The sequence below is a fragment of the Tympanuchus pallidicinctus genome, unplaced genomic scaffold, assembly GCF_026119805.1.
Source record: "Tympanuchus pallidicinctus isolate F22 unplaced genomic scaffold, pur_lepc_1.0 scaffold15, whole genome shotgun sequence".
Taxonomy (NCBI): Eukaryota; Metazoa; Chordata; class Aves; order Galliformes; family Phasianidae; genus Tympanuchus; species Tympanuchus pallidicinctus.
In genome coordinates this window covers 380,423-405,657 of record NW_026294669.1, presented here as the reverse complement: position 1 = coordinate 405,657, position 25,235 = coordinate 380,423, and the positions used below count along the sequence as shown (strand labels likewise).

Here is a 25,235-nt window from a genome sequence, read left to right as displayed (position 1 = left end):
AGCTGCACGTGTGCTGTGGGTAGTATGTTGGTTTTGTTCTGTCCCTTTAGACTAAGAGGATTTTGTGCCATCATAGACATATCTGTTCCATGAATAATGTAATTATCAGCTCTCCAGTTTGGAGACATTAATATTTAGCAAGTTTAGAGGCATCTGTTCAGAACAGATTTGGAAACTGCTAGTCTGGGGATTCCCTGGACTTGGCTTTAATGTCTTTTTGAAGCTGCTGTTGTGATCACTGGCAAGGCACTTTTCTTTCCCTTTCTTTTATGCACTAGCACTCTAGGTAGGAATTCAGGATTGAGCCTGAACTGATCTGTCTGAAATTATTCCTCGTGTGTTAGGACATTGGTTCATTATAGATGGGTGTGTTGATAAATGTGCACAGCTGACAGAGGTACCTTGGCTGCAGTGCATGCATGGTAATAACTGCCTTTTTGCCAGCCAGTCCAAGTAGTTCAGCTCCTAGAACTTCATTATCCACGGACAGGCAAAACCACAGGAGAATAAGCTGAGCTTCTGAACTGGAACGCAGAAGGCTCTACAATCCTGTTTGCACAACCTACTGTGAGTGACACTGTGTTTTAATTATTTGCATAGGAGGTGGGGAAGCTTTTTGTTTGAAGAGCTTGGAAGAGTACCAGTGCTTCTGGATCTGGTTCAATCCTCAACTGTAACTATAAAAGGAGGGAAGAGAGAAACGATACCTTAACATACTAAAGAGCCAAAAAATACTGGCAGAATTAAAGCTACTGGTTTGTTGGAGTCAAAAGCTTCCTTAATGAAAGAGTTGATGAGGTGGAAAAAGGAGCAGAAAAAAGCAGGATAAAGAAGAATTTTTCAGCATGAGATCTCTGTCTGGGAAAGGGATCAGTAAGTCACAGTAAGTCAGTCAGTCTCACATCTGTGTCAGGAAAGGTCAGGAGCAGATCCTCCTGGAAGCTATGCTAATGCACATGGAAAGCAGGGAGCTGATACAGGAGAACCAGCATGTCTTCATCAAGGGCGAATCGTGCTTGACCAACCCAGTAGCCTTTCGTGATGTTGCCTCTGCAATCAGTGGACAAGGGAAGAGCCACTGATGTCATTTATCTGGACTTCACTAGGGCCTTTGACAAGGTACCCACAGCATTCTCACAAAGTAGGGTCAGCTGAGGGCATTACCTAGTCTGATCTTGAAAACTTTGAATGATGAGACTTCGCAGCCTGCCTGAATAACAAGTTCCAGTGCTTGGCAGGGAAATGCTCCAGTCCATAACTGTTTTGGTGGTTCTCCAGTAGCAGTAGGAGCTCTTGCTATCAGCTTCTTTTTCCAGTTTTACCTTTGAGTGGACTTTGGCTTTCATAACATTGTCCCTACATGCCCAACAGTATTTCTGAGTTCCTCCCTTTCTCCTGTTACCAGCTCCTTTTTTACTGAAGCAGAGTTGTGAGCAAAGCCAAACTCCTGTTTGTTGCAATATCAGGGTGGACTGGTTTTGTGCTTGGTGGAGACTGTTATTAAAGACCTACCAATATGCTGAGCTCTTTCAACCCTGAATTGCTTGAATAAGCTTGAGGCAGCTCTCTTGAAGTTCAGGCTTTAGTCTGCGATTTGCTTTCCTCACTCCTGTCATTCTTGTGACCCACTATGTGATTGATGTTCAGTACAACCAAGGCTGCCTTTGGTTATCACATCCCAAACCTGTGCTGGAAGAGCTGTTGTGCATCGTCCTTGGTAGATCCATCTAATTCATATATAAAGTACACATAACCTTGACACCCTCTAGAAGTCTGGATTGTTTCTGTCTTGTCACAGTGCCCTTCCAGCAGACTTCAGGAAGATTAATATATCCCTTAAAATACTGCTGCCTTTATGATTTCCTTTTCTTCTCTTACGATATGTAATGTTATGTAGCACTTCAGAATGAAGCTTCTCCCATTTGAATTTGACAAAATTAAACTTGGAGGTTCCTTGTTTAAAAGAATAGAAGTAAAAAAACACAGTATGTGATCGTGTAACTGTAAGTCCAAGATTCTGTGGAAGTTGTACAGGAAACAGTCATCATGGAACATGAGAAGGTCTGTGCTTTCACTTTTGAGACTATTTATTATTATTACAATTCTTTGGAAAAGAATTAATATAGAAACACACAAGATGAGAAAGTGGGATGCTACCTGTAGAATAATTTTCTCTGGAGCCTTGTCATTGCTGTGGCCTAATGGTATTAAAATCAGAATGTCAGGTATATTTTCAAGTGAGGAAATTTTCTTTCCTACTCTTATGATGATCATGCATGACAGTGAGAACCTGAGATTTTAGCTCTATAGTATAACCAAAACTTGTATATAAATGAGGGAAAAAAACATTATCTATTGCTAAAGCTGGGGAAATTTCCTGAAAGTCCTCAATTTTTGTATTTTGCCAAGTCTAGTAATTTACTGTGTTCTAGGGACTTCTTGGCAATATTTTGTTTCTTCTGGATGAATCAGTACCTCAAGCTCACCAAAACCTTGAAAAGTTCAAGTGGCTCTATTAGGCACTTTAAAAAAATTGCAATAGTTCCAGTGTCTTATCTTAAACTTTAAGACAGGAATTTGGGTTTAGTACCTTCGGTTTTCAGTATCATGAATGATGATATTCCCAGTTGCCATTCAGTTTAAATAACTTGATTTTGCATAGGGTAATTTTGCAAGATTGCTGGTGTATGCTTTTCCAAAACTCTCTCAGTGTTGTTATTGTTTTTATTGTTATAAAATTCTGTTGGCATATTTTTTCAGGATGTAGATATATGTGTTTATATATATATGGTGGTATTTCAGCTCAGTGGCATAATTTGCATTAATGTGTAGCAGCTGATCTGCCTGTAAGATCAGAATTTCTACATTGTGTTTGTTGTGCAAATGTTGATCCAGTTGTACCAGTATACTTTGTTTGGAAAGCCTTTAGAGGGCAGCATCATTCTCTTTCAGTTAGACTTGGCTGACAAGAAACACTGTTCTGCAGTTAACGTTTCCTGCAGCTGCTGCTAAACCATATTTAGCAAGGAATGGGTTCATAAACAGCCTGAAACCAAAGCAAAAGCTGCAAAATTAAGTGAATCAGCTTTTTTTGAAAAAGTATGTTTGTGATTATACACTCTTTAATACTAAAAGTTGGCATGTTTGAACTTAACGTGTTCATGAACTAGAAATGCAGTGTTTTCATGAAAGCAAATACCATTACTAGCCACTCTTTAATTTGGTTTTTGAACTAACTTTCACCTTTCCTTAAAATCAGAACATGCATCAATATTTGGATAAACTGTCGAATAATATAAAGCCTCTTGAGTTTGAGTTATGTAGTGTGCTGATGTTGCAGGCTTTGTTAAGGCACACACGAGGTGAGCTGGTGATCCAAAACAGCCAGCACGGCTTCTGCAAGGGCAGTTAGTGACTGAGCGCTCACATGGCCGTCTGTGGTGGAGTGCTGACATCAGCAGACAAAGGATGGGCAACCGATGTCTTTTACTTGGTCTTCTGCAAAATCTTTCATATGGTCCCACACCATGTTCTTATCTCTACACTGGAGAGAGATGGATTCAAATGGTGGACTCTTCAGTGGAGAAGGAATTGGTTGGATGGTCCCAGCCAGATGTAGTCAGTGACTCTGTGTCCATTTGGAGGCTCATTATGAGTGGTATCCCCCAGGGGTCTGTCTTGGAATCGGTATTTAACTAGGTCTTTTCCAACCTTGTTGATTCCATGATTCTGTGATCTCCATCAGTGGTACAGTCAGTGGAATCAAGTTCACCCTCAGCAAGTTTGCGGATGGCTCCAAGCGAAGTGTTGCAGTTGATGCAACAAAAGGAAAGGATCTCATCTGCACAGCCCTGGCTTGAAGAGTGTGTGAACTGAGTAAGGTTCAACAAAGCCAAGTGTGCGGTATTGCGCCTGGGTCAGGGCAGTGCCAGCTATGTGAACAGACGGGGAAAAGAACTCACTGAGAGCAGCCCAGCAGGGCGGTGGCAGCGGGGAGTGGGAGGGAATTGTCCACCTCTTCTCTGGGGGAGCTGCCTCCAGGCCTGGGGCCGCCAGCAGAAGAAGGATGTGGGGCTATGGAGAGGAGGGCCAGCAGGGGGCTCAGAGGGCTGGAGCATCTCTGCTCTGAAGGCAGGCTGAGAGCTGGGCTCGTGTGGCCTGGAGAAGGTTCTGGGGAGACCTCACTGCAGCTTTCCAGTCCTGGCGGGAAGTTTATAATCAGGAGGGAGCGCAACTTTTTACGTGGTTTTAAACTAAAGGAGGGGAGATTTAGGTTAGATATTATGAGGAAATTCTTTATTCAGAGGGTGGTGAGGCCCTGGTTTTGCTGCCCAGGCCAGTGTGGGTGCCCCATCCCTACAGGTAGCAAAGGACGTGGATGGGCCTGGGGCAGCCAGCCCATGGCAGGGTGGGGCTGGCAGGGCCCTTCCAACCCAAGCTATTCTATGATGCTGTGATTCTGTGAACTACTTGTAGCATTTTTCTTTTAGTTCTAGAGCTGCTCATAACAAAATTATCTTCCTGTTGTACTGGAAAATGAAAGCTCTGTAAAAAGGAGGCCTGCTGGAAGTTGTACAAGTTTGAACATAAAAAAAAAATCCCTCTTTACATATATAGGAAAGCCTGAGGACTGTTGGAGTAAGCAGACTGGTTTACATTCCAAAAAGCACAAGTAGAGCATTTATTTCTCACAAGCCTGAAACTGCAGCAGCTCTTGAGTTCTTACAGTAGCAGCTGTGTGTCTAAGAACTAGTTCCTCTACATTATTTGTGTCTCAGAGGAGAGACACTTTACATTTGAAATGTGTGGTACATCTGGAAAAAATTAGATACATTCAGCTATTTTCCTTTACAGGTCCAATCAGGAAGGCCAAGTATGTGGAAAGTCCTAGAGTGCCAGGTGAGGCAATTCTACTGCTGAGAAAACAATCAGAGCAAGAAGAACTCAGTCAAAATGGTAAGAATCTGTTCAGTGATATTTTATCCATTCGCTTCTAAGAAAGTGATAAAAAGTAATAATGCTGAAATTTGATTCTTTATTTGTAAGAGTGTTTGGCAGATGCCATGTTCTTGTAGTAAGGATGAGATGCTTTTCATTACGTTCACACGATCTTCGTAACTGCTTCAGTTTTTGGAGATGTGCACATACTGCAGGCAAATTGATACCAACTGTTGTTTATTACTGTGTATGCCAAAGGTTTACTAGATTCTTCATGAATTCATTTTCAGTGTAAATTGATTCCACAGGTATAGCTCTGCACTGCATGGAGTTCAGCATGTTAGAAATGTTGTGAAAGCTTCCTAAGTTAGAAGAGGCTGTAACAGCAGAATTCTGTGTTGACAAAGCTGGTAAAAGCTACCTCTAGAGCCAGTGGGTGCTCTTGGTGCTTTAGGCTCGTTACATTTGGCAGGCCCATAGTAGAATGTAGCTTTGACAATGAATGGCATGGTCAAAGCAGAATGACCCATGATTTGGTATATGAGTGTATGCACCATATCATGGATTTCATGTGTTTAATGTTACTTTTATTTTTTTAAGTTTTAAGACCTTATTAAATTAATTGTGTGATCATCAGGTTCCATATGAGTAATCTTTGTTTATTTTTTCTTTTCCCTCAATTTTAAGGGAAGCAAGTGTTTGTTTTATTGTTGTTGTTTTTAAAAAAAGCCTGTTATCTTTAATAAGTAATAGTGAAAATAGAATTCACTCTGATTGTTTCCCCTCTGCCCTATGTGATATGTTATAGTTGACCTGGTCCTTGTCACGCTTCCATCTTCGTAGCAGTGTTAGTGCTTGTAGTCCTCATCTCCCTTACCTAAAGCTGACCATCTTGTAATAATCTTCCTCTTGACAGAATTGCATTCCCAGAAAAACAGAATGCTAATAGCCAAACTGAAACCCAGTGTGTGAGGATTAATCAGTGGTTGATGGGCTGAACAACTTAGGCTCTTGGATTCTGTCCTTGTTGCTGAACTGGCATTTGTACTGTCTGACACTTACTCAAATTTGCACAAGGTTAAAATTTAAATAAAATAATTGTAGGTTTTTGTAACAGTTCGTAGAGCAATGAAATAGTTGATTTAATAAACTCTTTAATTTATAGACTTTTTATTTTAAAGATAATAATCAGAATTGCACTTACTATAGAGGAAGTACATTTTCCAGCCTAATATTCCAAGACCTGGCAATGTTCTGAGTTGCAAAAGCTTTGGCTATCTGATTTCAGAAGACACCGTTTTGTAGAATTCTTCCTTTTGGCATTGCTAAAGATGGTCAGATATTCCAGAGTAAAACCTTTACCTGCCCACAAAGTTCAGCAGTTTTTGTGTTTAAGCAGGCATTGAGCTGGAGTGAAATGCAGAAGGATGTTCTTCTAGTGAAATACTCATGTTTGCAAACTGTGGGCTTTGTTGCTCAGTAAAATTGAAACACTCAAGTAAAGCTTACTGAGCAAGCTGTTCAATTCTATTAAAATCACTGTTTTCTCTGGTTTTCTTACAGTCTACAGCTGGGGAAAAATATGCTGTTTCTTACAAATGCCACTAAACATCTGTTGTGTCTTATGTGTTTGGAGATCATATGTTGTGGTATTTTTGGGTGGTTGTTTTTTTTGTGAGAAATCCCCACCATGTCAGATGCATTTGGCCTAGTAAAGCTGCAAAGGAAAAACAGAAGTAAAGGAACAGTTTAGTTGTTGTTACTATTTTCCTGCTGTGTTTTTTGATGGTGTAGAAGTGCCAACTGAGTGTATGCTTTTCTCTTTTGAAGATCATTAATAAATCCATGCAATGACATCTCTCTCCCTTTCTTCACCCATTCTCTGAGGCATTGCTCATCGATTAGGAACTTTTTGTTACCTGAAGTCTCCAAACTGTACACTGATACAGCTGTTTTGAAGAATGTCCTTGTTACCTTCCAGGTGTCTGGGGATGAGATCTGCAGGCTTGCTTTGCTCAGACACTGACTGGGAAGTAGCTCAGGCTGTCCTTCACTTTTCCTTCGTTACGGGACTGGGTAGAAGCTGATGCAGCTGGTTGTTCTGTAATGGAGAATTCCTGTTGTGAGCAATTTCTCAGTCATTAGATGATACACCTTATTAAATCGACTATTTATACCTGAGAACAACACAGGCCAACATGTTCTTCTTTTTTAATAGTCAAAAGACTTTAATATTGTATAAGTGTTTCTGCTGGGGAATAACTTTATAGTTTGATAGATGATTCCAAACTCTTGGCAATAAAGAAATATTGGTATTGTTGCAATGTTTATGAATCGTCTGTGTTACCAACTCTACTTTTCACATTTTTAATGTAATGTGAAACTTTATAAAAAATTACTTTCAGTCTGACAGTGAGCTTTGATAGTGTCATACTGCTATTGATTCATGCTAGTCATCGTGTTGATCATCAATCCAGCGATGAACTGTTTGTTTTAATACAGCTGAATTCACTTAACCATTTCTGTTTTGACTGGCAGGGTGGTACATTTTTTGTTTGTTTGTTTTTATCCCCAGATTTGTGCAGCTATGCAGAGAATCCAAGGTCTACCAACAGTTTAAAGACTATGTGGCATCGTGGCATTAGCTTCTCTGTTAGGGAAGCTGATAGAAGATCTGCTGCTTGCATCTGATTATACTCTTTCTATCTCTTGTAACGTTTTGCAAGAGTAACACTAATTTTCACCAATTTTCTTTCCCCACCTCTCTCTAAAGCAAAGCCTGATGAAGACTCAGGCTGTTCTCCTGCAGCACAAGAATTGATGACAAGATTGGGTTTTTTACTGGGAGAAGGGATACCAACGTCTGCTCATATAGAAGAAAAGAACGAATCCATGGTAGGATTATTGAAAAAATGTATTTAATGTTCATTCTGCTTTTGAGAGTTCTCATGCTGTTTTCCCTATGTGCTATTTGCAGTTACTTGATACTTGACCAAAATGGGTTCTATTTTGCAGTCATAAGGTGGTAGAATTGAAGCTGGATTATAACAGTCAAGTTATAGATATTTGGCTTTGTGTGTTTTGTGATTTGGTTTGGTTGGTTTTTTTTAATTGTGAGTTGATCTTGCCTTCGTCCCTGCTCTGCCTTATTTCTTCCTGGTTTTGTCAGTGAGCTACAAGAAAGGAATATCTCAGTGATTTACTAAAATAGGAGCATATTTGGAGGTATCCTTTCCTGTCCAAGAAATTCACTTCTATTCGATGGTCTTTCTTCCTCAGGTAGTGGTAGAGGAGCTAGAGAGAAGCAAGTAGCTGACATCTGTATGAAGTTCATGTGCTAACTCAAACACTGTAATTATGAATTTCTTTCTTTCCTTTCTTCTTTTATAATCCCAGGCCTCAAAAATCATCAGTTTGGTTTTCCATGACAGGGGGAGGTTAATAAGACTTCATTTCCATTGCTTCTAACACAAAGTTTGGATATATATTTTGCCAATAAATATTTAAAAGAGTAGTGAATCATGAATTTTTACCTTTTTAAGATTTTAAGGTCTCAATTTTAAGACTTGTAAGATACTTTTAAGAGTATTCTGAAATTGTGTCATGAAGGCTTCTTATCAAGATACAGCTTCCACTTCTTGAAATTTTCACTCAGAAAATGAATGTTTTGCTTTAGTTCACCTTGATGTTTCTGAATGTCCACACAGTGGGGTGCTGCCTTCTGTGCAGTGACTATTCCTTTTTCTTCACACTGCAGTGTACAGTAGCCAGTCAAGGTGTCAGTCCATGCTCTACCCTCACAAGCAGCACTACATCTCCCAGCACTGACAGCCCCTGCTCAACTCTCAATAGCTGTACTGGCAAAGCAGCAGCCAACAAAGCTAGTCCCTGTGAAACCATGAGGAGCCCCAGCTCCACCCTGGAGAGCAAGGACAGTGGAATAATAGGTAAGCATCTTAATTATGTAATGCAATTAATAGAAGTTAACCTTCTCATAATACTGCAAGTTCAAATAACTGTGATTTTATGTCAAAGCTAGATCCCAGTTCAAATCCTTTGCACTTGAAAGACTGAAGTCATATTTTTACCTGTTTTAATTGTTAGGTGTGCATTTCTCTTTTTTTCATGATGCAGTTCTAATTTCTCCATGTTTTCATTTAAAATTGTTAATTTCTTCTGTTTATCTCTTATATTTACCTCTGTAACACATTTCATTATGAAGAAAGGCAGAGCACCCTGAAGCTGGTTTGATTTCCAATGAAAGAAAATCAGTGCTTTTCTTGTGAGAATAATTCAAATCAAGCTGTTTAGAAACAGTGCAGACTTGGAGTAATTTTCATGAAAGTGAGGCTAAAGTGGGACATCAAGGAGGAGGTGAACTGGTGTGATCCACTACTGATGGATGAGTGAGCTGAGTCAATGCATGCATTTCCAGTGCTGTCAGTTATCTTTAGATAACCTCAGTGGGTTTTTTTCTGTAAATAAGCAAAGCTCTGAACTCTTTGCTGCCTTGTTTGTATCACCTTTTTTATTTCTGCTCCCTGGTTTAGTGGTTCAGTATCAGTACTGCTGTCTGCCTGTATCTTTGAGCGTCCAGGTGGTTGCATTCATATTATTTTCTGGAAGTCCAGACTAAGATGCAAAAAATGAATCTTTCATCTTAATATAAACTGTTATGGGAAGATGTATTTCTTGCTGTTTTAGGCAGTGTTTTTAAATGCTAATTCCTTAACCAATCCCCTTTAAAATTGATTTTATAGGAGCTGCTAAGCTTACAAGAGAAACAAATAAAGCAAAATATGCTCCCTAACCTGGAGACTTCTTGATTTATATGTATATGATTCCAATTAAATTAAAGTCTAGCTGATGGACTAAATATAGGTAGGCAGTAAAAGAGTTCTAAATCTCAAATGCCAAGATTTAACAAAATAAACTTAAGATATGTGTTTGTGAACTTAATTCTTTAATTATAACTTTTCTTATTAGAAGGAATTGCACATGAAAATTGTCTCTGCCTGCTTGCTTGCTGCTATAAGTACTGCCTTGATAATCAATTAGCTGTCCTGGCTGTAGCTCCTCCCACCTTCTTGTACACCCTCAGCCTCCTCGCTGGCAGGGCAGAGAAGTGGAGAAATCCTTGACTCTGCATAAGCAATGTTCTGCAGCAGCTGTAACATCATTGTGCTGTCAGTATTATTCTCATAAGACAGCACCATATCAGCTCTGACCTTCACCCAGAGGACGGTGAGGCACTGGCACAGGTTGCCCAAGGAGGCTGTGGATGCCCCATCCCTGCAGGCATTCAAGGCCAGGCTGGATGTGGCTCTGGGCAGCCTGGGCTGCTGGTTGGTGACCTGCACACAGCAGGGGTTGGAACTGGATGATCTTTGAAGTCCTTTTCAACCCGGGCCATTCTGTGATTCTGTGAAAATTAAACCAGTCAGGCTTTCCTTGATTGCATTTGGCAGTTTGAGAAGCTGTGTTGTTCGGCCTTTTAGATAGGTAATATTACTCCAGTTTAACAGAACATCCACTGCAGAACCAGGCCCCAAATGCTGTATGAGTTTGAAAGCTATACTGCATATTAACACAGGTAGGCCATTTTCTTGTGATGTGTACTTCAGTTGTCATTTTCTATCTCAGCAACTGTCACAAGTTCGTCAGAAAATGATGATCGTAGTGGATCCAGTTTGGAATGGAGCAAGGATGGGAGTCTTAGAGCTGGAGCACATCGAGGAATTGGTCATGATCGAAGAGCTGACAATTGCTCACCAGTTGCAGAAGAGGAGGCCGTTGGATCTGCTGAGAATCTGCCAAGAGAAGTGCCAACAGGAGAGGGTCCTGTTCCTTATACTCAGAATTCTGGATCTTTAATAATGCCTCGTCCAAACTCAGTTGCAGGTGAATAGTGAGATATAAAAAGGACATTTTGTTAAGATGACATCTCTGTTTAATCTTTCAGTTGAAGTTATGTTGTTGTTAGCATGAAATACTTTTGTTGGACAAAGAAGCGTAAGTTCTAAACTAAATAGGTGCGTATTACATAAATTGCCTGAAGTGTTGTGAAATTGAGAAATACCTAAAGAAGTACCTCTGACTTGAGCTCCATTAGCAGTACTCAGCAAATGCAGTAACAGGATATTTGCTTACATAACTATAACCCTGCAAACAAAATGATTGGATGAAGTGCTGAGAAGTATAGGTGCCGTATATGTGACACCAGATTTAGTTAACAGCTAAGTTACAAGTCAAGTAGTAAACTCAGAGTGAAGAAAACCAGTAGAGAGGTTAGAGGGCTTGGTTATTGATGTTCAGAAGGAAGAGAGGAGGATACTGTACTTGATTCCATTTAGAAAATGTTGTCCATGGAGGGGAGTATTTTAACTTAAAAGATGAAACCAAGATTGCTGCATGGAGTTTTCTTAGTGGTAAGTGGTAAGTGTGAGGGAAATACAGTTGGTAAATCAGCTTTTAAAATTATGAATGGCAATATTTTGGCACAGAATGTTCTAGCAATTGGGCAGGAATTTTGAAATTCTGATAATGCCACCTGAAATTTTGGACCTGCAAAGTCATAGATTATAAATAAGCATAGAGAAGTGCCCTCATTGTGAAGGCACCAACTTGTTGATTCAACTGAAGGAAAAAAAAAAAAGAGGAAACATTTTCCATTTTATTTTCAAAGGAATTGTGTTCTGTGTATGTTTCTGCTAAGTCCAGCAAATTGCAAAAGTAGTGGAACAGCAAAAGAAAAAAATGCCCACTGGCAGCTCAGTAAGTTTTTTCAAGAACTTAAGGCTTGTCAGCAGCAGCCAAAACCCAGTGCTAGGCTGCCTGCAAGGTACAGTTTGGTAGCAGCTCTGAACTGTTTTTTTTTTTTGAGCTTCTTTTCAGGCATTAGGAATGTCACTTTAAATTTAGAACAGAATTCAGGAATTCTTTTCAGGAATTCAGGAATGTCACTTTAAATTCAGCAGGCCGAGTTTTGCACTGAATACAAAAGCTGGAGAGAAAAGCATACTTGAGTGAAGAACATCACGCTTTCACTGAGCATTTCAGGGAGACAGTAGTATAGGAAGAAGAGATCTCTCTTTCCATATAGAGAAACTGCTAGCTTGTGCTTTATTCCCACCCCACCCCCTTCCCCCCAGAAAAAATAGTAAGTAAATAACTGTAAATAACAATATTCTGTGTAATTTATTGTGTAGCAAAAATAAAACTTAATGATCTTCAATTGTTTAATACTGTAGCAACAAGTTCTACCAAACTGGAAGATCTGAGTTACCTGGATGGACAAAGAAATACTCCTTTACGCACCTCCATTCGCTTACCTTGGCACAACACTGCTGGTGGAAGAGTGCAGCAGGAAAACAAAGGTAGGCACGTTTTCATCTGGAACTTGTTGGTACAGTCACACAGTTCAGTGATTTCGTAACGTGTATGAGAGTTTAGAGCACTCCTGACAGCTCACACAGCTTGTTTAAAGCAGTGTGCCTGTTCATACTTCTTGCTGCGTGGCGCTGTGGTGAATGTGTGAATGTCCATAGTGAAGTTATGTGATACCAATGGAGGCTTGCCTGGCTGCCATATTTTACCATCTCTGACACTCAGTTAACCACTGCAATTTAAGAGATACTGCACTGGATTAAAAGTCTTCAGGTACTGTCATTAGAGTTCCGATGTCGGAAGAAAACTGATCTAATACCACTACACCTGTTAGTAACAAGAATATGCTTTAAAATTTCAATACAATATTACTGCTGGTATTGGCAATTTTCTGTTTTCATATTTATTGATTAAAGGTGAACGTTTGTGTGACATTAAATTACATCAGTGAACATTTTTGTGAACTTCAACGCATCAAAATCAAATTCTCCTTCTATAAATCTTGCCATGTGTCTACCAAGTGTGTTGATTAGTGTTACCAAGCATGACTATGCTTCTAGCTGTGTGTAGAGTGCATTCTTTTCTCGTAGCTTCAAGGAGGCTGAAGAAGAGGACAGTAACATTATTTTTATGTTACTTTAAAAATACTTTATTTAAAACTAGAGGAAAAAAATATTATTCTCTACCTTTTTTATTTCTCTGTAGATGTTTTTACAACTTTGAAGACCTGGTACTGAAATGCTCAGCAGTGTGCCTCATGTTAAACTGAAAAATGTTGGGTACTTCTCATTTTATAGAATTATTGCTGATTTTTTTAAGAAAAGTCATGTTCAAACATACAAGTGTACTTATGGGATATTTTTAAACTTGTTTAAAGTTTACTTCTTGTAGGAATTATGCAAGTGATCCAAACTGAGCAAATTGTTTTTTCTTGTTTCCATTATGAAAGCCTTAGAAGAATTCTAACTGTGAACATGATCAAAAATGTCACTGAACAAAATGATCTTCTGAGACATTGCTGTTTTATTGCACATCTGGCTTCCTCTAATAAACTTTTCTCCCTGCCACTTCTTCCCAGCACGTTTTGTCACCTATAAGCCTCAAGACATTTTGCTAAAGCCATTGCTGTTTGAAGTGCCAAGCATAACGACAGACTCAGTGTTTGTTGGAAGAGAATGGCTGTTTCAGGCAATTGAAGAAAAACTGAAGAATACAGATCTGGCAGAGAGCAAAGGAACAGTTATTACTGGGAATGTGGGATTTGGGAAGACTGCTGTTATTTCTCGTCTGGTGGCACTGAGCTGCCATGGAAGTCGCATGAGGCAGATAGCTTCAAACAGTCCTAATTCGTCCCCCCAGAGTAAGTCCCTTCTGTAGTGATTGTTTGGGTTATTGTAATGTAACAAGAATCAAAATGTTGCTTGCTTTTCTGATCTAATTTAGTAGGACTTACAGAATTGTTTGAGTTGGAAGCAACTTTTAAAGGCCATCTGGTCTAACTCCTCTGCAGTGAACGGGGACACCAGGGATAAAGCAGTTCTGTCTCCAGAAGGCCCCTGCTAGGATCTGTAGGCCTCTGTCTGCAAGCCAATCTAGTGCCTGTGTTAATTGGAGGGGTAATGTGACTGTCATTGCCACTGTGTCTGCTGATGTCACTGCAAGAAGTCACATTGATGATTTCTAGCAGTCACAGAGTAACTCTTAGTTCAAGTGACTCAGTAAGTGCATAATTTTCATGACAAAACTTAACATCGTGATGGTTTTGCTTTTAGCGACTTTATCTTGATCTAAAAGCCTCCTGGATTGTTTCAGAATGGTGAAGCTGTAAATATGTATCTACTTGTATTAAAGTAGTTGCAGACTTCTTTGATTGTTGGTTCAATCCGAACTTTTGCACCGGCAATGAAGATATCCCACGGTCTTTTCATATCAAACAGTCTGTTTCCTGTTTTCAGCACATTTGCCCTTTTTTTATTTGTTGTTGTTAAAAACAGGCAGCGATTCCTGTCAGGAGATTCCCTTGAGTCAGTCACCTCTGTCTGCTCCTCCTCCAAGCAGTACCTGTACGGTGAGGACCACAAATTGTCCTGGCACTCCTGACAACCAAAGTCAAACAGGTGATTCTGTCAAACGCCTTGCCTCAAAGGTGAGTTTTCTTTACCGATGGAGCTTCGTTTTCAGCACGTTAGAAAGCCTCTGGTCTTGAGGGGGATACAGACTGATTTGCAGAGCTTCCTTCCCATGGTCGGCAGTGGGACGGCAGCAGTTTGCTTGGATACTTCGAAACGATAAAAGCAGCTGCCTACCTCTTCTGCCTTTCACTTTATTAACTGATTTCTGCTTGGTCTTGGAGAGATTGTTAAGCTGAAAAAATAAATTCCATCTGCTCTAAGTGTGTAAGGAAGGGTTTGGATCCTTAACTTCCAAAAGAGGCTGTACGTTCTCTTTGAGTATTTGCTCAGTATGTTATCAATAGGCAAAATTCTGAAAGACAAATAAAACGTTTGGGCTGTGCTTATTGAATCTATAATGCACACAGTGCAAGTTGTCTGAATATTGTCTGTTTTCCATACAGTGAGAGTTTGGAGCAAGCAATTATAAATCTGTTGGCTTGTTCTTTTTTTATGTGTGTTTGTGTGTTATGTTACTATGCTGGTTTTTACCTTTTGCAAAAGCAGTAAAAAATATATATAATGACAGTTTTACATGCTTTATGCAAATAATTATGAGGAAAACATGGGGTTATTGTTGATGTCTTTACAGTGATGTGTATTATTTGGAAACAGCGTTATGAAGCTCACTGAAGTTACTCTGAACACTGTATTTTCCTTGTGGCTTGTTTTTTTCAAAGAAACATAGCTTGTGTTATATTTTCTTTGTAAGCATTTTTTTTTCTGCAGGAATCTGACGTTTTGATTGTATTTCATGTTGGCATGCCCTACAAGGTCAAGATCCATTTCACTGTCTAACTTCCTATGCCTTTGCACAAGTCATCTGACACAGATTGCAGAGTTGGATAATCATTCTAGCACTGAAAAATATTTTGTAGATGAAAGAGAGATTTAGTAAAGCTTTATCATACTTGACTATCTAATACTGGGTCTTACAAATTGATTGGGTAACCTTTGTTTTTTTTTCCTCAGGTTGTTGCTTATCATTACTGCCAGGCTGACAACACGTACACTTGTCTTGTCCCAGAATTTGTGCACAGCATTGCAGCTTTGCTTTGTCGTTCAAGTCAATTAACAGCATACAAAGATCTTCTGATAAAAGAGCCTCACTTACAAAGCATGCTTAGCCTGAGATCTTGTGTCCAGGATCCAGCAGCAGCTTTTAAAAGGGGAGTGTTGGAACCACTTTCAAACCTCAGGAAAGGTAAATGAAGTGGGAAGTGACTTGGAAGCAGCACCTAAGATGTATAAAAAGTGGGGAAAAAAATAAAAATGAAAGCCTTCAAAAATATCTATTCTAATGTCAAAGGAGAAATAGGTAAATCCTGAGGAAAGGATTCTTTAACTGTGGTGGTTGGTTGTAGCAATTATAGGTAGGTTTTTTTTGTATTTTGAAGTCAAATTCTATGAAGCATCCAAAGTCACATCAACCTTTTGTTTGTTTCTTGCCAGAAAACTCAAGCTGTTCAGCTTGAAATTAAGGCTCACACATTTCACATTAAAGGATTTTGGTTTTGGAAGCTACTGGCTTTAGTCACAGTTTGACTGCTTAGTAGTTTTCTGTGCCTGAAGACTTGCAAGGTGGATGTGATTATTGCTCACTTTTAAAAATCAAAATATGATATGGCAGTTTTCCAAGGAAACACGTAAGAACATGATTTGGTATTTCAAAGAAATAAATCCTGCAGAATCTACCTTTAGATGGCCTTGTATGCCAACTGGAGCAGGTACTGGAGATGTGGTTAGATGAGGGAGGTCTGTCTGAGCAGGGTGCCTGTGGTTCCTCTGAAAAGCAACCTGCAGTTCCTGACTTTTTTTTTGTCTGTTAACAAATACGTGTGATGCTCATGGGTAGATCTGATGTTTGTTCCTGGGACATTCAATCTTAACCAGAATGAGCAGCATTAGTTTATTAAGCTATTATTATTACAAAATAGTCTGCTCAGTTTTGAAAGTGTAAACAAATACCTTTGTGATTCTTACAAGTTGTATGCTTTTCTTGGTGTGGTAAGTTCAGTAAAGCATGAGTAAGTGGTTAAAACTTAGGTCAGTTAATAGCTCAAACAGCATGCGTGTGCATTCTTCCCCTGTCTGTGCATCTCTTCTCTGTTACAGGCTAACAGCTTTGTTTAATTGTTAAACTCTCTTCAAATCTGTTGTAAAATAGATCCATCATAAGTAGCACATTCAAAACTTCTGTGCTGTGATAGCTTCTATTTATTTTTTTAGCACTCTTTAGCAATGTTGTTTTGTAGTTATGAAAACCAGAGCTATTAATTGTTTCCCTTGCCTGAACAGCATCATTAAGTACAATACATAGATTGGCTGACGTGGTACTTGTACTGTTTTTCAGCAGTCAAAATGTTTAGTCTGTAAAATAATGCTTGAATGCCATAAAATCAGTTGCTAGGCAGAAAAATACATTTTTATTCCCTGGCATTTAAAATTGGAGAATAAAATGTTGCATAATAGGAGAATTTATAATCACCTTTTCTTTTTTTTTCCAATTTTTGCATTTCAGAGCAGAAAATTCCTGAGGAAGAATTCCTAATTTTGATCGATGGTCTAAATGATGCTGAATTTCATAAACCTGATTATGGCGACACAATTTCATCATTTATTGCAAAGATAATTTGTAAGTTTCCTCCCTGGCTGAAGCTCATTGTGACTGTGAGAACTAATTTTCAGGTAAAAAAAAAAAACAAAGCCCTTTGACCTTTTTCCTACCCTCAAAAACAAAGTGATCTCTTACAGCGAGGCAACTGCATTGTTAAGAAAGAACACAGGTTTTAGAGGAGTTCAAAGTCAAGTCTGTGGGGTTGGTTTGTTAGGATTTGGTGGTTTTTTTGCCTTCTGCTGTAAAGAAATACGTAGCAACAAAGAAGTACAGTAGTGGAGGTGTGTTTGCTGTGTTTCAGATCTGTTTCAAATCAATGCCAGTTGAATTGATAATATGAGAAGTGGGGAAATGGAATCTGTTTCTTTGTCTTTCTGGAGGGAAATGAACAAATGAATGAGTGAAAAATTTAGTAATAATAATTAGAAGTGCGTAGTGGTCTTATCTTAAATGTTTACATGCTGGAGTCTGCTATAAGTCTGCTATTACCAAGCTCTGTGCTTTCACGTTTTAGGAAGGGATAAGTTGCCATTGTCACAGTTGATGTGATTGATTCTGAGCCTTAGTACCACTGGTCTCTGTGTTGCTTCATCCCTTTGTTCTGAGCAAATAAATCAAAGTTAGAGAATCATCTTCTCTCAGTTAAGCAGCTGAAAGATACCTGCCACAGTCTTTACAATGTTTGAGACCCTATAGGCTTTTTTCTTGCACTACTCAGCAGTGTTCTGTTGGAAGTTATGTCATTGTTGGTTTTTTCCAGCACTAGTCTCGTTCTAACATCTTCATTGTTTTTTTTTTAATTTCATTATAATTATAATACTTCTAAAAGTATGTCTTCTTAATTGTCCTTCACCTTCTCCCTAGATAGCAACATTTTTATTTTTACAGTGCTTTAGATACAGCCCTGCCACCCCCATGCTACCACTTAACTAGGCATCCCACATTTACAAAGAAGAAAACGTGAAGGAGAACTGCAGTCCAGCTCCATAGCATATATATTTCCTAACACAGCAAAGAGTTTGTCTAGACAGAAGTAGGCCATAAAAATGTATTCAGGTTGACATGCTGAAGTGTATGACTGTGCCATACGCGATACTTGCCTTAAACTAAACAGGGCTGAATGTGTGTAGTAAGTGCCTTTCTGGTATGTTATTACTAGACAATGTGACAATGAGAATATTCTTTTCTCCTTGCATCATTAGATCTGTTCTTTAATAGATCACAGGATCACAGAATGGTTGGGTTGGAAGGGACCTCAAGGATCACAAATCTCCAAGCCCTGCCACATGCAGGGCCACCAACCTCCCCATTTCACAGCAGCCCAGGCTGCCCAGGGCCCCATCCAACCTGGCCTTGAACACCCCCAGGGATGGACGGGGCATCACAGCCTCTCTGGGCAGCTGTTCCAGCACCTCACTGCTCTCATAGCAAAGAACTTGTCCTTACAATCCCTAGACAGCCCCTAGATAATTCCTTCCACCTCCTGCCCTCCCCTTGCCCATTTTAGAGTCCAGTTCTGGTAACTTTTTTGTTCCCTTAGTTTTGAAGTGGTCATTTTTATAGGAGATGAGCTATAGCCTTGCAGAGATTGGTCAGTGAAACAATTGAGAACATCCTATGGAAAACGGTTGAATGCAGAAATGCTGTTTTACCTCTTACCAGTGGACAACATTTGCAAAATCGCAGTAGTAACAGTGAATTTGGTTTCAGTCCATCTCATACTTGTTACAGAAGGCAGCTATAGCAAAGACACATTGCTGAGTACTTAGTGTTCAGTCATGGAATGCTATAATGCCTGTGTTTTGTTCTTTCTTCCCCAGGAGGTAGCAAGTTCACTGCCCTTTATCACAATATCCCTGGACAATTTTCCAGACAGCAAAGAAATTCACGATGACTTGAGTGCTTACATTCAGTACAGAATTAATAACAGTCAGGAGATTATAAACAACATATCTTTGAATGGAAAAGCTGATGCGGCTGTAATTGGGAAAGTGAGTAACCATCTGATCATGAGAAGCCTGGGATCTTATCTCTATTTGAAACTGACTCTGGATCTTTTCCAAAAAGGTCATTTAGTAATCAAAAGCGCAAGCTACAAGGTAGTTCCAGTGTCTCTATCAGAACTGTACTTACTTCAGTGCAACATGAAGTTTATGACAAACTCTGCGTTTGAGCGAGCCTTGCCAATATTAAACGTGGCTCTGGCATCCTTACATCCCATGACAGATGAACAGATTTTCCAAGCTATTAACGCAGGTCAAATGAACGGAGAACAGCAGTGGGAGGACTTCAGCCAGAGGATGGAAGCTCTTTCATGTTTTCTGATAAAAAGGCGTGACAAAACACGTATGTTCTGCCACCCTTCCTTCAGAGAATGGCTTGTTTGGAGAGCGGACGGTGAAAATACTGACTTCTTATGTGAGCCAAGGTAAACAAAACTTGCAATAAGTCATTTACAAGTAACTGCAGTTGTTTTACATAATTGATTTCAGCTATTGTTGAGAGGACAGAGTAAGGTTAAAACACAAGCATGACTAATATTTTCCAAATTTACTGAGAAGTGTTATAAAAGCTGTTCTCCTTGAATTCTGTTCCTTTTACTAGGAATGGACACGCTTTATTGGCTTTCATGTTTTCTCGACAAGAGGGAAAACTAAACCGCCAACAAACTATGGAACTTGGTCATCATATACTTAAAGCTCACATTTTTAAGGTAAAGCCACTAGCGTAATAGATTTCGTGATCTGTATGTATCAGTGTACCTTAAAGATGCTATCTAAGTTGCTTTAATAATTCATTAGAAGCTTGTGCAAAATACTTGAAATTGTTACTGGCATTAACAAAAAATGTCTCTTCCTTTTGTACTGATGAAATATAACTGTAAATGGTCTCTATAACATAACAGAGAGAGATTTCCTGTTATATCTTTCCTGCTAGGGTCTCAGTAAAAGGACTGGAATTTCTTCCAGTCATCTTCAAGCCTTGTGGATTGGTTACAGTGCTGATGGACTGTCTGCAGCCCTTGCTTCTCTGAGAAACATCTATACACCCAATGTGAAGGTAGGAAAATAAGCACTCGTGCGTAATCAGTGTTTCATCTGTTGCTATTACCTTAATTTCGACATCATTAACAGAGTAACAGTTCAGAAGAAAACAAAAACGCTGTGCATCTGTAATTATTAATTGAAGCAAGCCTGCAATACTTTTTCAAGCCATTTTTCATGTCCTGTTCAGTTTTCCTTGGTAGTTTTGGTGTAAAGAGGGACTTCACCCTGATTTTGTTGTAGCCACTCTCTGTTACTTCTGACCTCCTGAAAAGGCATCCTAAGTACAACCTGTTTTGCTGAGCAGGGTTCAGCTGTATTTTCTTGTATGGGAGAAGTATCAAGTGAATTGAATTGTAAAAGAAGTAGTACTGTGATACCAAGAGTGTGATAACACAATGGCAGAGCTTTACTTTATGAGTTGCCCTAGATTATGGATTGGGAAAGCCAAAGTTCTATTGTGATTTTAGCAAAACTGCTGTGCACTTTGATTGGAAATGTGGTTGTCTACACCTGTGCACATTCCAATTTTTTTTAATGCAATCCAGTTCTTCATTATTTTATATATATAATAGTAGCCCAAGAAGCTTCGAAAATGGTAGTATTACAACACAATTTGTGGTGAGAATGCAGTAAGTTCCATGATAGAGGTGGATCTTATACTGAGAATACATTGTTACATGGTACAATAATTTGTTTGTTGACAGGTGGTTTTTAAGTTTTTTTCTGCTTTGTGTGTGGTAAAGTCCATGTCTGCCAGTTAAATCTGCTTCAAAGTCAGGGAGTTGCACATAAGGATCTAAATGTAAAATTTGGAGTTGATTAACAATTGAAGCCAAATTTGAAGTAAAGATTGTTTTATTTAAATTGAATTTTAGGTGAGTCGGCTGCTGATCTTGGCAGGTGCAAATGTGAATTATAAGACTGAAGTACTAAATAATGCTCCAGTGCTGTGCGTCCAGTCACACCTTGGACATGAAGAAGTGGTCACTCTTCTACTTGAATTCGGCGCTGCTATTGATGGAACATCGGAAAATGGAATGACCCCACTTTGTTACGCAGCAGCTGCAGGTCACATGAGCATAGTTTCACTGCTGTGCAAAAGGGGAGCAAAGGTAAGCTGATGAACAAAGACTGCAATTTTCACAGCCAAAAGTCTTGCAGGGGCCTAAGAAAGCTGCTGTTGATTACATAACTCTGCTGACACATAACACAAAGAGAATTCCAGAGTACAAAACAAAAGTCCGGAACATGTACACAGACTTCTCAACTGAGCATTTTCTCTCTAATCATGTCCATGAGTAATTTTACATGCATTTCTAATTACTCTGAAGTTAGTAGGACTACACACCTACCAGATATCAAAACCTTTGCATCGCTATTCGTTAGAAACAAAATGCAGAGAAGGACTGGCCTTCTTGCAGCATTTGCAGTGCAACAGGTCAGCCCCCTTTGTGAACTGATGCCTAGTTCCCTCCCAGCTGGAAGACTGTGCACTTCCCTTTGTTGTAGTCCCAGCCCAGACCGTAGCCTGTTGAGGTCCATGAGAATGGCAGCACAATCATTTGACATATCAGCCACTCTTCCCACTTTTTTGTCATCTACGAATGTGGTGAGTTTGCACTCTGTGCCATCATACGGGGCGCTGATGAAGGTGCTGAACGGTGTCAGGCCCATTGTTCATCACAGGATCATACTGCTGATGAGTTGTCTCCAGCTGGACTTTGTGCCTGGGCTCATCTGATCAGCCAGTTTTAGGTACACGTCACCGAATGTTGTGTAACCTGTATGTGTCAGCTTGTCCATGGCAGTGTTATGGCAGGCAGTGTCAGAAGCCTCACTAAAGTTGGCACAGACAACACGTGCAGCATTGCCAAGCAAATCACCTTGACTTCTTGTGGACGACAGGCTGGTTAAGCATGATTTTTCCTTGGTAGATCAATCTTGACTGTTTCTGATCACCACTGCATCCCTTGTGTGTTTAGAAACGATTTCCAGGGTTAGTTTCTTCATAACTTTCGCAGTGACAGAAGTGAGGCTATTGGATCTTGCTACTCCCCCTTTTTTTTAAAATAGGGGTGACATTTGCTCTCTTCCAGCGCTCAGGAGCTGCTTCTCTCTATGACCTTTCACTAGACTTTTTAACTTTATTTTTTCCAATGCAGGCTGACTATCTAGACAAAAAAGGGCAGTGTGCTTTGGTCCACAGTGCATTGAGAGGGCATTGTGATATCCTTGAGTATCTTCTGAATGTTGTTTGGATAGCTTCTTCTCAGGAACAAAATTCACTAAGAAAAAGCCAAGCACTGCAGCAAGCACTGACAGCAGCTTCCAGTATGGGACACTGTCAGGTAGGTCGATAACTGGAGTATTTCCAGATCTCTTGGAATTTATCAGAATTGTACAACAGTACTTGCTGCTTTTTTTTTTTTTTTTTTTTTTTTTTTTTTTAAGGGTTTGTAAAGCAGAGTTGTTGAAACTTCTGATATTTTAAATACTATGCATTCTTAGTACCTATTGTAAATGCTGTAATTAAATATCCAATAAAATGAATTGGTTCAGAATTTGGTCTATTTGTAATTCTGTCTTTTCACTGCTGCTCTTGAAGTTACACTGAGTCTCCAGTGGTAGTGATAATATTCAGTGTTTCACAGTATGCATTTGAAGATCCTGAACTGCAATTAACTTGAATTAACGATTAAATCAATCTAGTAAAAAATCTTATTTGTTATGCACTGATGAAAGTGAAAGCAGCCAACTACTCAGTTATGAGAAAAGTTGATCTCATCTATCATAAAACATTACGTTTATCTAAAAATGTCCACCTCCTTTTTATTCATTCTTCTTAGCTACAAAAAAAGTTTCATTAATTTTAAAGAAATCACATTCTGCCATTTCAGACTTTCGTGCTTTCCGTGCTGTGCATCATGAGGGCACTTCTCATGCATCCTGGAAATGTCCACGTTACCCACATACACATACAGCAAGTGAAAATGCAGTGTGATGCTGCTGCCTTTACCTGCTTGCTGCAGCCTCGTTAACCATTTCTTTAAAGTAGCCTTTAGAAGAGCCTTTAATGTAATGATCTTTTGATGGCAAATGGAACATGGCTTGATGGGTTTTTGTGCTAACTAAATCTGCTGGTTTTGACAGGTGGTTTGTTACATCCTGGCAATTGAGAAGGAGCATGAAGTTGACATCAATGACACTGATACCTTGTGGGGAGAAACAGGTATTTTCTCGCATTTTCTCCAATTAGAGCTGCTCATTTAAGAAGAGGATTTTTTGTTTGTTTGTTTGTTATTTTTTTTCTGCTTTTCTGTGGTTACTGGAACCTGTCAGTTTTCAGAATACATGAAGTTTGTAGGCATAGATGCTGAAGTTTTAACTACTTAAGCCTACTCACCTCATGGGTTGAAAACAAGAGTTGCTCTGTGTTAGAATCACTATAAATTAGTCACTGTCTACTTAAACTGCAGATTGTCCTTGGGAATACAGTGCTTCAAGCTTCAGTATAGAATTTCATTCAATTATGTATCTGTATACAAATTTCTGCTTTCAAAAATCGCATCCATTTGCCAGAAATCCAGGCCACTGCCTCCTTCCTGCTGCCACTGGATGAAAAGATGGGGCTTTGTATGGGTGGCAGATACTGGATTATTGTAATTTTTTAAAGGGACACAGTAAAGTGTGCAGCCTGCATATTCTAACCTGAAGTTAGAACGAGTACATAGACTAATTCTTTCTTTTGTCCTTACAAGATCAAATGATGTATCTGAGCACTTCAGGTACCATTGTTTTCAGTCAGGCCTCTTTAACACTAGGACAAGAAGAATTCCAGTGGATGATGAGAGTCTTTGTAAAATAGCCATAGCAGGGCTTAGCCCTTCCCTACCCGTTACATTCTTCTGTAATGCTTAAATATTTTTAAGATTTGCATTTAATGAAGATCACTGGGAGACTGAAAAAAGTAGTGTTAGTTTACTGGTGAGGTGCAGTTTGCCAGCTGTGTTACAGTGCTGTACAGATGTTTATTTTTACTGGAAAAATAAAATTGAAGAAATACGAGGAACAAATTTTATTTATAACGTATTCTTTTTATAGACTTTAATTTTTTTAAAGTTTTACTTTTTCCCAAGTAATTTTCCAAACTTTGTTGTCTTATATCATACACAGAAACGTTCTTTTTTTCCTACAAATTACAGTTTCTGTCTAACATTGTTGGCTGCAGATCAAAAATCTGTCAAATTACTGGTTGTTTTTTTTTTCATCTTAATGAACTGTTCTTACAGCTTCTGTTCTGCACCAGTTGCTTGTTTAGCTGTTCATTTAAATTCTTTCCTCCTTTCTTGGGACAGAGTGGGCAGAGCTTTCGCAGAGCACTGTATCAGGTGATTTTCAGTGGAGTTGTTGGAATTCCTGAGCAGGGTTCAGTCGTGATGATGAAAATGATGATGCAGATTTTAAGGGTTCTGTAATCCCACGCTTGAACAGAGTTATATTGTTGCTCTAAATCAGTTATACCATGAGCTAAAAAGCTGGTGCTCCCTTTGGAGCTGCTGGAGCGAGAAGCAGCTTTCTTCTCACAGGAAAAAGAACACTAAGGAAAAAGGAGCTTTAACTGCCTCAAAGATAGGCTGGTGGTTTTATCCAACATTTTCATAAAGATTCTCTTTCACCTACAGGCTGTGCATGTGATGTTTTGTTATCTGTGAGAGTTACCTTCTGATTTGCCACATCTTTGAGCATCTTTGGGTTACTGGCTTAACCTGCTTTTGACTGATCCATTTCAGTCTGAGAATAGTTAAGAAAATCTCGTGGGCCAGTTGAGTTGGAAAACAAATAGGAGGTCCTTAGCACTGATAGAATCTGTGCATGTCAAAGCACGTGTTAAAACAGCTCAGAGAAGATCCTGATGAGAATTGCTTCTTTCAGCCTTGACAGCTGCTGCAGGAAGAGGAAAACTGGACGTCTGCGAGTTACTTCTTGAACGTGGAGCAGCTGTGAGCAGAGCCAACAGGAGGGGCGTTGCGCCGCTCTTCTGCGCAGTACGGCAGGGGCACTGGCAGGTCTGCGCCT

At 39.4% G+C, this 25,235-nt stretch overlaps 1 protein-coding gene across 6 annotated transcripts in view; it reads left to right on the top strand.

Moving 5' to 3' along the window:
• Positions 1-25,235, top strand: part of TANC1 (tetratricopeptide repeat, ankyrin repeat and coiled-coil containing 1) — a 70,171-nt gene that overhangs the window by 33,263 nt on the left and 11,673 nt on the right. For all 6 annotated transcript variants that reach the window (XM_052675935.1, XM_052675932.1, XM_052675938.1 and 3 more), the window contains 16 exons: positions 4,855-4,956; positions 7,712-7,833; positions 8,696-8,885; positions 10,582-10,839; positions 12,189-12,314; positions 13,403-13,684; positions 14,319-14,470; positions 15,468-15,699; positions 17,017-17,183; positions 18,933-19,540; positions 19,717-19,825; positions 20,050-20,172; positions 21,035-21,271; positions 22,322-22,507; positions 23,310-23,388; positions 25,092-25,225. In XM_052675935.1, coding sequence (XP_052531895.1) covers positions 4,855-4,956; positions 7,712-7,833; positions 8,696-8,885; positions 10,582-10,839; positions 12,189-12,314; positions 13,403-13,684; positions 14,319-14,470; positions 15,468-15,699; positions 17,017-17,183; positions 18,933-19,540; positions 19,717-19,825; positions 20,050-20,172; positions 21,035-21,271; positions 22,322-22,507; positions 23,310-23,388; positions 25,092-25,225 — 3,107 coding nt within the window. The remainder of the gene's footprint in view (positions 1-4,854; positions 4,957-7,711; positions 7,834-8,695; positions 8,886-10,581; positions 10,840-12,188; positions 12,315-13,402; positions 13,685-14,318; positions 14,471-15,467; positions 15,700-17,016; positions 17,184-18,932; positions 19,541-19,716; positions 19,826-20,049; positions 20,173-21,034; positions 21,272-22,321; positions 22,508-23,309; positions 23,389-25,091; positions 25,226-25,235) is intronic.